We start from the raw sequence: 15110 nt of genomic DNA, 5'->3' as shown, positions 1-15110 counted from the left end.
TACCACCTCTTCTTTATCCATTCATCTACTGATGGACACTTAGGTTGCAGATCATGCTTATTTTTTGTTAAATTTATCCCCCAGATATTCCGTAGCCTTCATTTAAAAAAATTACATCTTCAAACTAATTATGGCTGGTGTGTAGAAAAAGCCTCGTTTAAAAAATGTGTTTATTTTTATGGGTTTTTCAGTCTTGGATTTCCTAGGAGGTGTGTTTTCTTTTAACTACATGTGGTAAATATTCTTCCACGTACAGTTTTTGACATTTGACTTTGCTTGGTCCTAGGTAGTTTGCTTTCAGAGGACAGGAAGAGACTGTTTTCAATGGCGTCCTTAGTGGCTTACGATGACTCGGACACAGAGGCTGAGACTGAGCCTGCGGAACATCTTAGTGCTGCCGACCAGGTGGAAGATACTTCTGATGTGGTCACACCTCATGGGCGGGATTTTGCATCCGGAGTTCTGGACAGGACAGAGGCGGGAGCACTGCCCACGGAGCATGGTTCTTGTGAAGATCCCGCTGGCCGCCATCTCCCGCTGGTTCGGCTCTGGGGAAGTGACCCAGGAGCTCGCCCTGCCCGGAGGCTACAGTGGCCCAGGATGGAGTCTGAGGTCACCTTCCCTACAGGTGAACCATCTCATCCTTCTCTCTGGACCAGCCATGCCCCGGCTGGCCACATGCCCCTGGCAGCTGCCCGCTTTAAGCAGGTGAAACTCTCCTGGGGAGCTTATGACTCCCCTGAGCCATCTTTCGGTGCCCAAACCAAATCTGAGGCCCCGGGGAGAAATGGCAGCTCTCTTCAGAGGAAAAGGTGTGAGGACTGTGTCATACCATACACCCCAAAAAGACTAAGGCAGATGCAAACATCAAACCCAGAAACAGGTGCGAGTAAAGACGTGGAGGCCCAGGGTCCCTCTGTGGGGCGTGCCCCGGCCCCTCTCGGTGTGGCACCTGGAGTGTCTGAGTTTATTCAGCCATATTTGGACAGTCAGTATAAAGAAACCACGATCCCCAAAAGTGTGCTCTTCTGCCTGAGAGGCCACAGGGGCCCCGTGAACAGCGTGCAGTGGTGTCCAGTCTTTTCGAAGAGTCACATGCTTCTCTCAGTTTCTATGGACAAAACCTTCAAGGTAAGACTTGAGTGAAACTGCTCTTTTCAGATGTTCTTTGGAATAAACTGTTGGGATATTTTATTCTTCAGAGCACTGAGGTAGTACATGGTTCCAGGCTGGACATTTCTTTTTGGGAATTCCTGTACCTCTTTGTTGGGTTCAGAAGAGGGTATTTAGGGGTCTACCCTGGATCGCTGGTCCATTCTGCCCCATTGCCCTGTGCTGCCTTGCCTAGGCCACCAGAGGGTGCTAGTTCTTATTCCTTGTGGGAGCGCTGAGGATGTCAAAACACGGTGAAGCCCTGGGAGCCCATCAGGGGTAGAGGTGAGCAGGCCCAGGAACAAGCCCTGGGAACTTGGGGATGTCCTCTGTGACCCTGTTGAGTGTTGATGCCAGCTGTATGCCAGTGCATTGTGCTGGATGCCAGGGGAGCAAGGGTAGATAGACGTGGCCCCTGGCCTCAGGGCATGCCCAGTGTGGTAGGGGCCATAGACAAGTAGAGAGGCACACACAATCTTGGCTCTGGGCTATGAGGACAGCACCCCAGTGGGACACACAAGTGCTCAGGGAACCCAGTGGAAGGGACAAGCAGCCCAGCCTTTCAGAGGAGGGGGCGGGGCTCACTTGGTGAAGGGTGTGGGGTGGGGTGGAAGGGCATTCTTGGCTCTAAGCATGGGGAAGCCTTGAGGGACTGAGGGGAGTGAGGGGCTTGACCCTGGGGAGGTAGGTAGGGGCCAGACCAGGGAGAGTTGCCGATATTCTGTTGGGGACTTCCAGTTTACCCAGAATTTCTGAATGTCACTGTTACTTGCTTGTTTTGAAAGCTCTTGCAGTAATACAGATGTGCGGTGAGCAGTCCCCATATCCAGGGGTCTGTGGGTAACAGGGGTGTCACACCTGCCTGTAACCTGCCCCCAGCCCCTCTGGCTGTACCCTGCGTCTCTCCTCACTCTCAGCACCTAGTGAAGCACCGAGGTACTAGGTGGCAAGTAAATGTGAGCTGAACAAAAGCTTCCTGGGAAGAAAATGGCTTCAGAGTTGGAAGGACATGACTTTGAATCGAATTTTGCTACTGAGTAGCTAGTAAGCTGGCCCCAGCTGCCTCCTGTCCACATCTGGTGTCTCGTGATCATATCTTGTAGCATTTGATCATGTGAGAAAAACACTTATAAAGCCCCTGGCACAGAGCTAGGAAGCCCATAGGTGCTCAGTAAATGTGGGCTTCCTCTCTTGGAAGAACCAACATGCCCAGAACACTGTATTTGCCAGTTATGTTTCGAGCTTTTGTTCCTAGGAGACACTTTTTGAAATGAAGATAGGAAGCCCTACGGTGAAGTCTTTGAAGGAGCTAAGTTGATGGGTGTCATTTTTAAGTGGCCTATTTGAGTCCTGAAACAACCTGTCTGTGTTCTTTTCTGGCAACACTCATAGAGTTACGTGGGGACAGCATCGTGTTTGCCCTGGAGCCCAAGGATTTCACACACAGATCTTTGGTGGTGCTTGTCCTGTGAGGCCAGGGCTCTAAAGTGTGCTCGGCAGGCTTCCGGAGGCCTTGGTGTGCACTGTAGCATGCCTGGGGTGGTCCCTGGTCCTGGGGCCTCTCAGCGCTCCTTCCTGGGTGTTTGTGCCCACGGAGGGCCGTGTGGGGACCTGTCCCTTTGGTCAACCTGTATAGGGAGTTTCTGGGGCGCTGTGTGGGGCTTGTGTGGAGCCAGCAGTAGCTGACTGGCCCTGGATGTGGGCCAGAGTTGGTGTGATATGGGCTTGGGGTCTGGCTTCAAGATCCCCAAAGCTTGGTGATCTTGGGCAAAAGGCACTTCACCTCTTGGCCTGCTTCCTCCTTGATAAAACAAATTGATGAGATGTGTGACTAGGGTTTCTCAGGTGGGGCCGATGCTCCGGCGCTGTGTGTCTAAAGCACCCAGTTAAGGCTGGGCACAGGGTGGAGTTTTGTGGACAGTAGTGTGGTAGCAGGTGGGCCGTCTGAGGGGTGCAGGCAGCTGCTTGCTAGGACCCCAGAGGGAGGGGGCAGTCTGGCAGATATTGGCAGCGTTGTCTTGAAGAGGAGGTGGGCTTGAAGGACAGGCTGAGAGACACAGGGGTGGCAGCTGTGCCTTGTTGGATGTCCGATGCCTGCCCGCCCAGGGGTCCTGATGGCCTGGAGCCCTGTGGGGACTGGTTGCACCTGCTGTGAGTGAGGTGCTCTGTGGGCCCGGCTTGGGTCACTTTCGCCTGGGATGTTTAGATTTCCTAAGCAGAGGCATTTCCCATGATAGCTTTTGGACCTGTGGATAGTTTTGAGGGCAGGCAGTGAGTGGAACCATTGATTTGGGGTATTGTGTTTGTTCAGTCGTGCAGCGGGTAATTGTGGAGTAGATGAGTGTGCTGGGCACTGTGCATTGGGTATGTGGGGTTGTCCCCACGGAAGGGACCCTGAACGGCCAAGTAGCTGTGACACCTCTTGACCAGTAGGGTGCGCAGTTGGCCCAGGTTGGGAAGGCTGTTCTGGCGTTCAGGCAGAAGGGCTGGCATAGGAAAGCCCTGCCGGGGCCGCTGAGGCCCCGGTCCAGAGCACTCTGCTGTGGGGCTGTGCTGCATGGGGCTGGGCGCAGGTGCTGTGCCCATCCCAAGGAGGTGGGGGGTGGGAATATGGCTTGATGGTGTGGGCACCAGCCCTTGCTCGGTGGGCAGCCTCCCAGGAGCCACTGCACTGTGTTCCTCACGGCTGGGTACAGGGGTGGCACTGGAGGTGGCTGCTGGGGTCAGCATCTCCTTATCCTCTTCTTACTGTGGTGTCTTGAAAAATCAGAGCTTTTATAAATCAAAGATGCAAATGGTTGGGCCAGGGTCTTCTCTGCTTTAAGGTATTTGAAAGCTTTCAGTGACAGAGTTATTTGGCAAATTGGTTTTGAGCAGCTTTTCAGTGTGAAGAATGTGTGGCCGGGGCTGGAGGAGCCAGGATGGGCAGACAGGTGGGGGCTAGTGGGGGCTGGGCGGGCGCTGGAGGGGAATCCTGGCTGGGGCCACGGTGTGCATAGCCTGGTGGGCGGCTGGCAGTCCTGGGCAGTATGGTTCTTTCCCCCCTGGTGTTGGAGGATGGGCTGCATAGTAGCTCTTGGGGGGCCTCTGGTATGAGACGGAGGAGGACGTGAGGAGCATGTGTGGGCACTGAACCTGGAGTGGGGACAGTGCTGTGGGCGCAGGCAGGAGTCCTGGCTTGCTGCAGCCCAGTCCTGGGTGAGAGCAGATGGTGGGCACAGCAGGGCATGAGTTGGAAGGGGGGATGAGCTACAAGAGGGGTGGAGTGACAGGGCACCCCCAAACCAACTCTATGCTCACTTCCTAGGGTGCCTTTTCCCTTATCTTTTGGTCAAGGTCCCCCAGAGCACCTTCTTGTCCCCTACTGGATCCGGAAGGAAGGAAGAGCTTGGGGGCCAGGGTCACGGGACTTCAGGTTGAAACCTCCCCTTGCGGCTGACTGGCTGTGTAACCTTGGCCAAGTTAGTGAACTTCTCCGAGCCTTAACCAGTGTATGTGAAGTGGAGATAACTATGCATGCCTTGCTGGGTTTTTGTGAAAAATAAACAATATTGGATGTTAATTACCTAGTATGGTGCCTGCAGGTAGCAGGCGCTTACCGTGTGCTCACATTCTTGCTTTCCCAGGAAGTCTCTCCCCTACCACGTGGTGGTCTCATTCTACCTGCGTAGCCAAGGAACCGTATCTGCTCTACCTAGTAGATTTTTAAGCCTCTTGAACATGGGAACTATGCCAGACTCATTTTTTTTAATTAAAGTATCATTGATACACAATCTTATGAAGGTTTCACATGAGCAACATTGTGGTTATTACATTCACCCATATTATCAAGTCCCCTTTCCCACCCCCCATTGCAGTCACTGTCCATCAGCATAGTAAGATACTATAGAGTCACTACTTGGCCAGACCTATTTTTATATTCCCTGTAACAACTAGCACAAAGTTTTGGGATCAGTCAAGATTAAACAATGTTTTTGGATTTTATTTCCAAGCTTTGGAAAGGGATAGTCTTTTAAGTGCATAAATCATGTTTGCCACTAGGGGTCACAGTAGGACAGTGTAAACATCTCGCTCGAGTTTCTAGAATGTGGAAGAATTCTTGATTCAAGGTAACAGTTGTGAAATATGATTTCTTTTCTGATCAGGAGAAAACACAGTCCATCTGATTAATCTAAAGAACGTGGCGTGCCAGTTCCTTCATCTCCTTAAAATGTAGCTTTGGAATTCATACATTTGCTTGGGTACATTGCAGTGGAAAGATACTTTAATATGTTCTAAATGTTCTGTGAGCTGTAAAATATGCCTATATTAGTTTTGAAAAATTTGCAGCTAGAGAAATTAAGTTAAACAAAACAATGAGTCATAATTCTACACTGATGCTGTTTTCTTTCTTGATCCCTGCCCGTCCCTCTCCAAGTGTGCATCTGTTTTTCATGGTTGTAATTCCAGCACGAATACCCTTTTACATACTCTTTTCATTTCCCTGTGTCCTCATTTGACTCAGCATGTTTGAATACCCACCACATGTAAAGGTAGAATTTAGACTTTGAGGCCCTTTTTGAATCAAAAAGCACAAATGGCCTGCTTTAACTAAACACAGTCGACCTTTATTGTCGGCCCAGTGTGCAGAGCCCTCTGCCAGGCATCGAAAGGATGCCTAAAGGCACATGGCATGTTTCTTGCTTCTACTGCCTGTGTACGAAAACATAGAGTTCTGAAACACAGGATTTTAAGTAAAATGTATGAATTAGGTATCTATTTGCTTTACAAAATGATTTGCTCTAGGAATTCCTTCAGTAACAAGCTTCCATCAAAATACTTAAAAAACCTCTAATTTCTGATCATGAATATAATAGATGCTTATTGTGAAAAACTTTGGAGAGACAGAAAATGTGAAGTATGGAGGAGAAAAAGGGAATCGTTGCTAACGCTGGCCCTGAGTCAGCACCTCAGGAACACTGGGGGCCTTTCCTGGCCTGGCCCCTGCTCTCTTGAGTGTGTTCGGAGCGCGGCTCGCACTGTGCAGTGCGGCATTTTCATTCTCCCCGGCCCCTTCTTCTGTATTGTTTTGTAAGGGGCATTTTTCTACCTTATTAAAAGCCTTCCCCGAACGTATTTTCATGACTGTCTCAAATTCCCAACTTTGTCATATCCATGTTGTTTCCTATCATTTCCTGCTGTAGTTTTAAAAATAGTAAGGCAGGGAACATAACTGCATATGTACATATATGCATAACATAAATGTCTTTTTTGCTGCCTTAATACAGTTAAGATAGGCATTAATTTACACCCGGCTGTAGCTAAAGCCTTTGTGTGTAGTGAGTGGACCTTGAATAGATCGGCGAACCTACATTGCTATTGTTCTGTGAGCCTCCTGTGTTCCCTTTGCTGATCTGCTGTTTGGTAGCTGTGTGACTTTGGGAAAATCACTTAGCCACTCTGATTCCCCAGTTTTCTCATTGGTAAAATGGGGGTAACAGCTACCTATTCAGGTCATTGCTGTAAAGAACAAGTGAGAAGTTGCAGCCCAGTGCTCAACACAGAGGAGGGGCTGAAGAAACATGTTACCGGCTCCCCTGCACCTGTACTGATTAGTTAAAAGACAATTAGAGACAAGATAAGTCACCCAGAATCCTCCTACTTAATGTACCTCATGCTTTTGTGGATCTGTTCATAGTCTGCCGTAGATACGTACTTTTCAAGAGTATCAATGTCAGTGTTCTGAAACAGGAACTTTTAAAATATAAAAACTTCTTTGGTCGTCTGTACCAAGCCATTTCCTTGCTCCCTTTTCACGACCTGCACACGCGGAAGGTACGTGGAAGGGCTGTGTCCGTGTCTCCAAATCGATCATGTTTAAAATGAGAGAGAGAAAATGAATTGCGCGGTACACTGCCCTTTGGACGGTGCGTTGAGCCTCGAGCAATGCTGGGAGGAGCGATTTCATACCTGAAGATATCCGAGAGCGATCTGGGGGCGGGGAGGGGGCCCACCTTCCTGTGGCCTGGGCGGGGCCAGGTTCACCTGGATTTTGGGCCCCTTTCCATGTGTGCGGAGGAAAGGACTTTGTTCTGGAGGTTGCTGGAGGCTGAAGACCCAAACTGAGTCCCGTGGTGCCGCTTGCCAGCCTGTAATCTCTGACTGAACACAGAGGGTAGAGACAGTTGACCATCTCGAGGGCTTACCGCCTACTGGGTATGATTCTAAACACTCCATGTCATCTTCACAACAGGCCTAAGAGGCAGAGGCTGTTCTTACTCCCATTTACAGATGAGGAAGTTGAGGCACAGAAAGGTTAAGGGATTTGTCCGAGGAAGTCGCTGTCAGACTGCACAGCCTGAGCAGAAAGAGCTAAGACACCTGCCTCTGAGAATAAAGGACGGCCGAGCATACCCCTTACCCAGGTGGTGCCCGGGCTGTGCCCTGGCTTCAAAATCTTGTGCTTCTGTTAAGGAGCCGAAGGAGAAGAGGCGGTTTCCATAGTGGTTTGGATTTCCATTTTTATGTATTACAGGATCCTGTTAATCTATCATTGTTAGCGCGCCTGATTACATTAGGGTATCGTAGATGTGTTTTGTAGAAAGTAATGTATCTCAGATTCAAAGACAAGGAATTTATGGATTCAAGTGCCAGAGTGAGGGTTTATTTCAGTTTTGAAAGAATTATTCTTGATGGATTTTACAAAATGAGGTTGAGAAATGATCTGATGTCTACGAGTGAGGAGTCGTGGACCATCATGCAGATGACCGGCAGTTCATCCCGAGACCGAGGCAAACCTGTTGGAAATGAGAGGCGCACAGCTGGGGAGGAGGGCTGGCGTGTGGTGGGGGGCGTTTGGTATTTGGGGAGTGAATGACTGACAGTGCACTGGGGGCAATCAGGTGAAGCTGAGGAGAGAATGGTGGTGTGTGCATGCTCAGAGATCATCCTGCCCCGTCTGCATGTGATAGAGCCCAGAGAGGTGAACACACTTGCCCCAGAGCACACAGTGAGGTCAGGTGGCTGTGTGGAGCTGGAATCTTGTTGGAAGTGCTTCCTTCTCTGGTCACTCAGTCTGGCCCCCTGCATCCCCACTCATCGACTGTTTTCCTTCCAGGGAAATTTCCCAGGGCTGGGGGCGAGGGCTTCAGGCTGGTGGGCAGCTGGGCTGCTGAGCTTCTGGGGAGAGCTGTTGAGATCCTGAGCTGGAACCTTCTCTTGGTGGGAAGTGAAGTTTTTTTTTTTCGACACTCCTCGCCCCCATACGAAAGCTGCGACCGTTTCAGAGGCCAACAAATGAGACATTCCCCACTTTTCATTTGGTTGCCAGAGGGCCTTGCAAGCTTGCGCCTTACAGAAAAATCCTCAGGTTGAAGGAGGAACAAGCAAAGGAAAGTGTGGCAGAACCCAAGCTGTTCTGCTTTTTGGAAACTTTATTCCTTTTAGCAGTTCAGTGTACCCAGGGCAGGGCAGGACAGGGGGCCGTCCTTGGGACCAGCCTCTTCCGGCCTCATCCCACGAAGGCAAAGGAAGAATAGAGCAATTTGGGGAAAATGCTTTTAATGTAATTGAAAAATGCAGATGGCAAAATTGGCACGCTTAGGAGTTGAGATAGTCTAGAAAATTATTTCTTGCTGCTTTTAAAACTTGGACCCAGAAGTCTCTTAAAGGTGCCTCTCTGGTGCCCAGTGATGGCTTTGCCCTTTTAAAAAATGAGCTGTTCTAGATTTAACTTTGTTTTATCAGAGAAATAGTAAAATTTTGTGGAAAAAAACCCCAAAAAGGCTGAAATTAAAAATGTAACCGTAGACCCTCCACTCAAACATAATGACTGTGAGCATTTTTCAAGCATCATTTCCTCCCAGTACTTTTTCCCATGTGCATCCTTTGGTTTTCATCATGCCACAGGTGCTTTGTTTGTGTGCCAGCATTTAAAAAGTATACGATGGTTATTGCCCTGCAAATTGCTGGAATTTTTGCCCCTTAAAAGAAAGTGTAGGTAAGTCACTCCAACCCCCAACCTTTCCTCCTGGCCTCTGTCTTTCCTAGTCAGGTGCTTCTCCTAGACGGGTGTGGCCCTACAGGGGCCTCTGAGTGCTGGGCAAGCGGGTACCAGGGCACTGGGGGGCAGTCAGATGGTGCACATGAGACAGACCAGTCGTGTCCGCCGGGATCCCAGGAAGTCTGCTTTCACGTAGCCTCCCTCCTGCAAGCTTCCTGAAGTTTCTGTACCTGACAGGATAAAAAAGAACATGCTTCAACCTCCTCACAAAATGGTGTGACCCAGGAGGACTGCATGGGCCTTGGAAACCTAGCTCGGAAGGAAGGGGCCCTGTAGCGCTACCATGCCGGGATCTTGGAGTGGCGTCCGTGCTGGTCTTCCCTTGCCAGTCGGGGGCATCGGGACCACAGCCCTCCCGTGCAACAGGGGCTGGAGAGAAATGGTCACCCCAGGGGTGTTTCCGGTCAAGGGCTTTGACTTTGGGACTCATGCTTGGTTGGATGGTCAGGCTGCCTCTGGGTTGAGCTTCTATTTCTCTTATCTTGTCTCTCTCGTTTTCTTTTTGCCTTTCTGTTCTATTTTTCTGGGAAATTGCCTCCACTTTATCTTTTAACCTTTAAAAAATTTTTTTATATTTCTGCTGTCCTAACTTTTTTGCTGAGGTATAAGGTATATTCAGGAAAGTGTTCTGTTCTATCATATTTTTACATTCCAAGAGCTGTTTCTTATTTTCTGAGTGCCCCTTTCTTTAAATAGTATATATATATATATATATGTATTTTATTGCACATTTACAAGGTCTTTTCTTAACTGAGTTCTTTGAAAGTTTTCCTGTGTTTTTTGAAATGTTTCTCTTTTCAGCTCTTTTTATTTATTCATTTTGTATCTGTTTCATGTTAAAGATTTTCTGCTGCTCATTCTGTATATGAGTGTGTGTGTGTGTGTGTGTGTCTATGTAGGGGCTTGTCCCAGTGAGGTTGCTGTAGGGTGATGAGGGGGTGAGCTGGCGCTTATTGCCGGGCCCCCCCAGATGTGATTCTCTCAGTGTTTTCCAGTTAAGTTTCTCAGAGAGGAATCTTCTGCCTGTCCTGGGGTGAGGCCGGGCCGCCTGCTGGCTTGTGAGCTGGGGAGGACGGTGGGGCCCCGTGTTTAGCAGGCACACTTTGCTCCCTCTATTCGTTCCTCCAGCTGGTTTTTCACTCACCACTTGTGCACATCTTTTCCTCTCAGTGAACAGATTGACTTCATTCCTTTTAGTGGCTATGTAGCCTTCCATTTGTGGCACACACCATCATTTATGTGTAAATGTGATTGTGTCGTCTTACCTTGACAGTGGTAGAATTACTACATTTTTAACGTTTGCTAATCTAATGATATTTTGTTTGAGAACCAAATGAGTTCATTTACGTGCTCTTTTAGGGCTGGGCCTGGCACCCTGCTAATGCTAAATAAGTGCTTGTGGGGGTGGTTTTTGTCCATCAATCTCCCGCAGTCTTAGCATCTCCCTTAACTGGGCAGTTTACATACTAACACTGTTGACCTGTCATTATATCTCTACCGTGTCTTGTTCGACTTTGGGTTTTGTTATTTTATTTTTTACAGAAGAGACCTAACATTTTTGTTGTCAAATCTATGGACCCTTCCTGTTGTAACCATCTTGTGGCTTTAGAGCCTGGCATTTCTTCCTCCATCCTGAGATCTCATAAATAGTCACCTATATTTGACCTTCATGTAGCAGGGATTAGCCTGAGCCAGCTTCAATTCTCGTTATCTCTCCCAGGCTTTCCATGGGTCTGGGGCAGGCCGTGCCCACCGTGATGAATGTGTGCCTGGTGCCAGGGATCGACTGGTATATTAAGGAGAGCCCTACTCCATGACGCTCCCCCACACTGACGCTAGCTGCTAATGATTTCAAATGACCTTCCTCCCATCCAGATTATTCCTCAGGGCACAGGTACACCACAGCCACCCAAACTCATGCCTCTAAAAAATAAATGTTGTTTTAACCATAAAAGATACACAGATACACTAAGGAAAAAGCAGGAAGGTATAAAGAAAACAATTGCCCATTATCTCTCCACCCAGAGGCATGACTAGACCTTTTAGTATATTTCCATCCAGTCTTTAAAAATAAATTTTGACATAGCTGAGTTCCAACTATACATGTAATTTAAAATCATGGGGTCTGTGGTACCTACAAGTTATTGGCCTTTTTCACTCTCATTCTTTCCTGAGTGTACATGCAGTTTTCCAGAGGCTAAGGGACTAGTGCACTGGATTACTTACAGAAGGAGCTCTGAGAACCCAGCTGTCTGTATTAAGCCAGCTATTCAAGGGGTGGCAAAGATGTAAACAACACCTTCTCACTGCTTCTTCTGTCCTTATTTTTCATAAGATAAAAGTTACTTATGTTAACATGTAATGTGTTTATTATTGTTACTTTTACATGCATTAATAAATATTTTAAACATCCTCAGTTTTAATTTCTAACATGCTAAATATGGATAGATATAGCCCACATAAACAGCAGCTCTTTGGAGGCCTCACTAACTTTAGAGAGTTTAAAAAGAACCACAAGTTTTCAGAACCACGGTGTTATTTAGGTCCGCAGTTCCATTTTGGGGTATGTGTGTACTGGTAAGAAAGGCGTCACATCCCAGCTCTGGTGGATATATGTGTAGGTTCAGCCCCAGCTGTGTCACCACGTCCTCCTGCATGGTTACACTTCCAAACTGTGTGACCAACACACCATCCTGGAAGGTGCAAGCCTCCCTCGGTCCCCTGCCTCCCTCTTGCCCTTTGAGAAGATGAGTTCAGAGCATTGCAAAATGATTGGAAAAAATCTCCCAATTTCAACATACCCTAAAATTACAACTATCCTCTTAACCTGCTCCCATCAGTTTCTGGTTGGAATGGGCCGTGTCTCCACCAAGCGCACATGGCTTCACAGCTCGCTCTTTCCACTTTGCATCTCTCCCAGCCGCCTCTGCTGCAAGCCCACCAGGCGTCTCTGCGGCCTCAGAGCGCCGACGATTTTCGCTGGTTCCATGATGCTCCATCGAGTTGATTAACTGTAATTTTCCTAGTCATTCTCGAACACTTAGGTGGTTCTAATTTTTGCTATTATAGATAATGCTGAAGTGGTTATCTTCATGAATGAAATCCTTTTCTGTCAGATTATTTCTTTCAGATTGATTCCCAGAAGTGGGACTACTGGGTCAAAGGGTCGTACATTTCCATGGGTCCGGCTACGTCTCCTGTCAGATTGCTTCTGAAAGGATCGCACCAGTTTGCATCGCCACTGCAAAGCCTGCGCAATAACCAGCTATTTTGCTTAACCATCACGCCTAGAATTTTCCCTTGGGCCCTGAGGGGGCAAAGGCCCTTATCTAAGTGAGTGTGCTCTATAATTATTTAGACTAACACCAAAATTGCTTTCCGAACATTTTTAACCTGCTGAGGTTAGAATTCTAATTCCCATACATGCTAGCATCAAAAGTTTCATAAGTAGCAATTTCCCTCTCCCAGCTCACACTGTGTTTACACAGCCCGACAACGGAGGGAAAACTGGAGAGCTTTTATAAACAGAGTGGTCTCTCTCTGAACTAGTAGAAATGTTATTTTGAAAGGTACAAAAACACAAATTAAGACACGTTTTCACTGTAACTTTGGGTAAGAAAAGTTGTTTGTTTTTGTCCTGGTCTCTTTTCCTATTCTTTTGCTTCCGTTTATTACGTGTGCTCCGAAATGTCCTGGCCCCTTGGAGTCATGCCGTGACGCCGTTAACCCGGTGAAGGGCACCGGCTGGGGGACCTGGCAGGTGTCCGCAGGCGCTGGCAGTGGTGGTGGGGAAGGGGAATGAGACGCACTCTGGTTTGCTTGTAGACCAAAAGCAGGTCTTTCTGTGGAACCTGCAGGAGGCAGAGGTCAACTCAATATGAGGTAGGACTTTCCTTGGAAAGCTGGACTGGATTCCTTGGATCCTTGGAAAGGGGGCAAAGATATCTTGGCCGTGTTCAGTGCAGGTTGGAGCCCATGTTGCCAGCGAGCTGGCAAGAGGGTGCAAGCCTGGTTCAAGGACTCTAAGGCCCCTTCTGGACTGGTGTGTGCCTGTGGCTAGGGCCCCCGGGGAGGTTGTGCACTGCTCCAGAGAGTGCCCTGAGCTTGGCCCTGAAATACGGCACCCCTGGCCCCAGCTCAAGCCTGGCCAGGTGCTTGGCACAGTAAGTATTCAGAACAAAGGAGGCCCATCCCTCCCCTGACAAATCTGGGCTTCTGTATTCTCATCTGTGAAATAATTACCTCCCAGAGCTGTAAGGATCAGAGGAGGTTAGATGTGTGAAACCACTTTGCAAACTATAAAGCCCTTAAAAAGGAAGGTATTGTCAAGAACTTCAAGCCAGGGTTTATTCTGTAATTGCCTCCTAAGCCATGTTCTTAAGCGTGGGAGGTTTGCAATCCAATTTGCCTCCAGTTGCCTTGATTCCTTGAACAAATAATTGGGTGTGCACCCGTTGATGCCAGCAGGCCTCTCCAGGAACCTGGGACCCCCAGATGCGGCTCCCTGGTTTCTGGCTCAGCAGTGTGACGTTGCGGTTGAGGTGCCAGACTCGGGGAATGGCTTGGCTTGGCCAGGCCTTCAGGACTTGCTTCTGTATGGCCAGTGAATCCCCTGGGCCTCGTTTTAGGCTCTCCATCTGTGCGGTGAGCAGCGAGGGCCACAGAGCACCGCAGAGCAGGTGCCATGGCTTGCGTGAGAGAGGCGGCCCTCAGCATCTGTGCCACAGAACTGGTCTCTCCACTTTGTCCTTTGTCTGGCCATCTGTCAGTCCAGCCACTGATGTAATGTGCTGCGTCTGTGTAGGCCTTGGTCTTGGGGGGACCAGACACACCCTTGCTGGCAAGAACAGTAGTGGGGGACTGACATCAAAACAGACTCAAGTGTGACAATGTGACAGGCCCTGCAGGGGCCACCTGTGTTGGGGATAGGAATGCAGAGCGGAATGGGTGGGTCTGTCAGGGGTCGGGTAGAGGACAGGACAGGCTTCAGGAAGGGCAGGGTTGAGCTGCGTCTTGAAGGATGAGGTGCTAAGCAGCCTGGTTGGTAGGGGGCACAGGCCTGTGCTGTGCTGACCACCTTGCTGTAAGGCGGCTGGTGAGGGTGGGCCTGGGCAGTGTTGGGCCCACCAAGGGGAACCCTCAGGACCTGTCGTGGGCTTTGGGGCTGGACTGCCAGAGGCACGAGACCTGCCAAGGCTCCCTGGGCTTGTGCCGGGTGGGGCAGCACACCGGGCCTTTACATGTCACTCACCCACAGGTGGGCATGACCCACCGAGCTCAAGGAGTCCCACTGGGGGACTCAACCCCAGCCCTGGAGCGTTCTCACTGTGGAGCTTCGTGTAAGGTATATAACTCTTGGGACCTTAGTTCTCCATCAGCGAAGTGGGGATAATAGCATCCATCTCAGTCTTCTGAGGTCTCAACTCCGAGGAGAGTACCAGGCATCAGTGAACACTCCGAATGCAGCTGGCACTGGCCACAGCAGCCGCCTCATGCCCACTTCACAGATGAGAGAAGTGAGAATCAGAGAAGAGCTTTGAAGGACGTGTGGGTCCTGTGCACAGAGCTGGTACTTGGGCTTGCCCCTCTGTGCCTCTGCGTCCTGGGGTGGCCCTGTGACACGTTCCTGCTTAGGAACTCCAGCCAGCAGTCATGTTGTGAGTGTGGGTGAGGCCTCGAATCTTTCTGAGTCTCAATCAGTTCATCTGTAAGGGGGGACGAACTCTGTAAGTTGCACGATGGCAGGGTATTTGTTTTCTTCCCTTGTATCTCCAGTTGTTGGAGGAGAGCTGAACACATAGTAGGTACTTAAAAAACACCTGTGAAAGAGTGACTAACATATGCTCAGTCTACCACACTCTTGTGGGCCTCCTTGAACCTTGGGTATAGAGAATCCCAGGGGTGGTTCTGTCCATGT

The 15110-nt window shown here is 49.2% G+C and overlaps 1 protein-coding gene across 8 annotated transcripts in view; it reads left to right on the top strand.

Annotated features, from left to right (window-relative positions):
• The window catches only part of WDR25 (WD repeat domain 25), a 137956-nt gene that overhangs the window by 3255 nt on the left and 119591 nt on the right, over nt 1–15110 (top strand). For 6 of the 8 annotated variants that reach the window (XM_017641014.3, XM_017641016.3, XM_073241859.1 and 3 more), the window contains exon 2: nt 291–1131. In XM_017641014.3, coding sequence (XP_017496503.3) covers nt 325–1131 — 807 coding nt within the window. In that variant the 5' untranslated portion in view covers nt 291–324. Of the gene's footprint in view, nt 1–286; nt 1132–15110 lie in introns of all 8 variants that reach the window. The other 2 variants (XM_017641011.3, XM_017641015.3) reach the window with 1 other exon arrangement.

The sequence above is a fragment of the Manis javanica genome, chromosome 8, assembly GCF_040802235.1.
Source record: "Manis javanica isolate MJ-LG chromosome 8, MJ_LKY, whole genome shotgun sequence".
NCBI classification, from domain to species: domain Eukaryota; kingdom Metazoa; phylum Chordata; class Mammalia; order Pholidota; family Manidae; genus Manis; species Manis javanica.
Note: the sequence above shows the minus strand (reverse complement) of the source record. Positions and strands in the feature narration are given on the sequence as shown.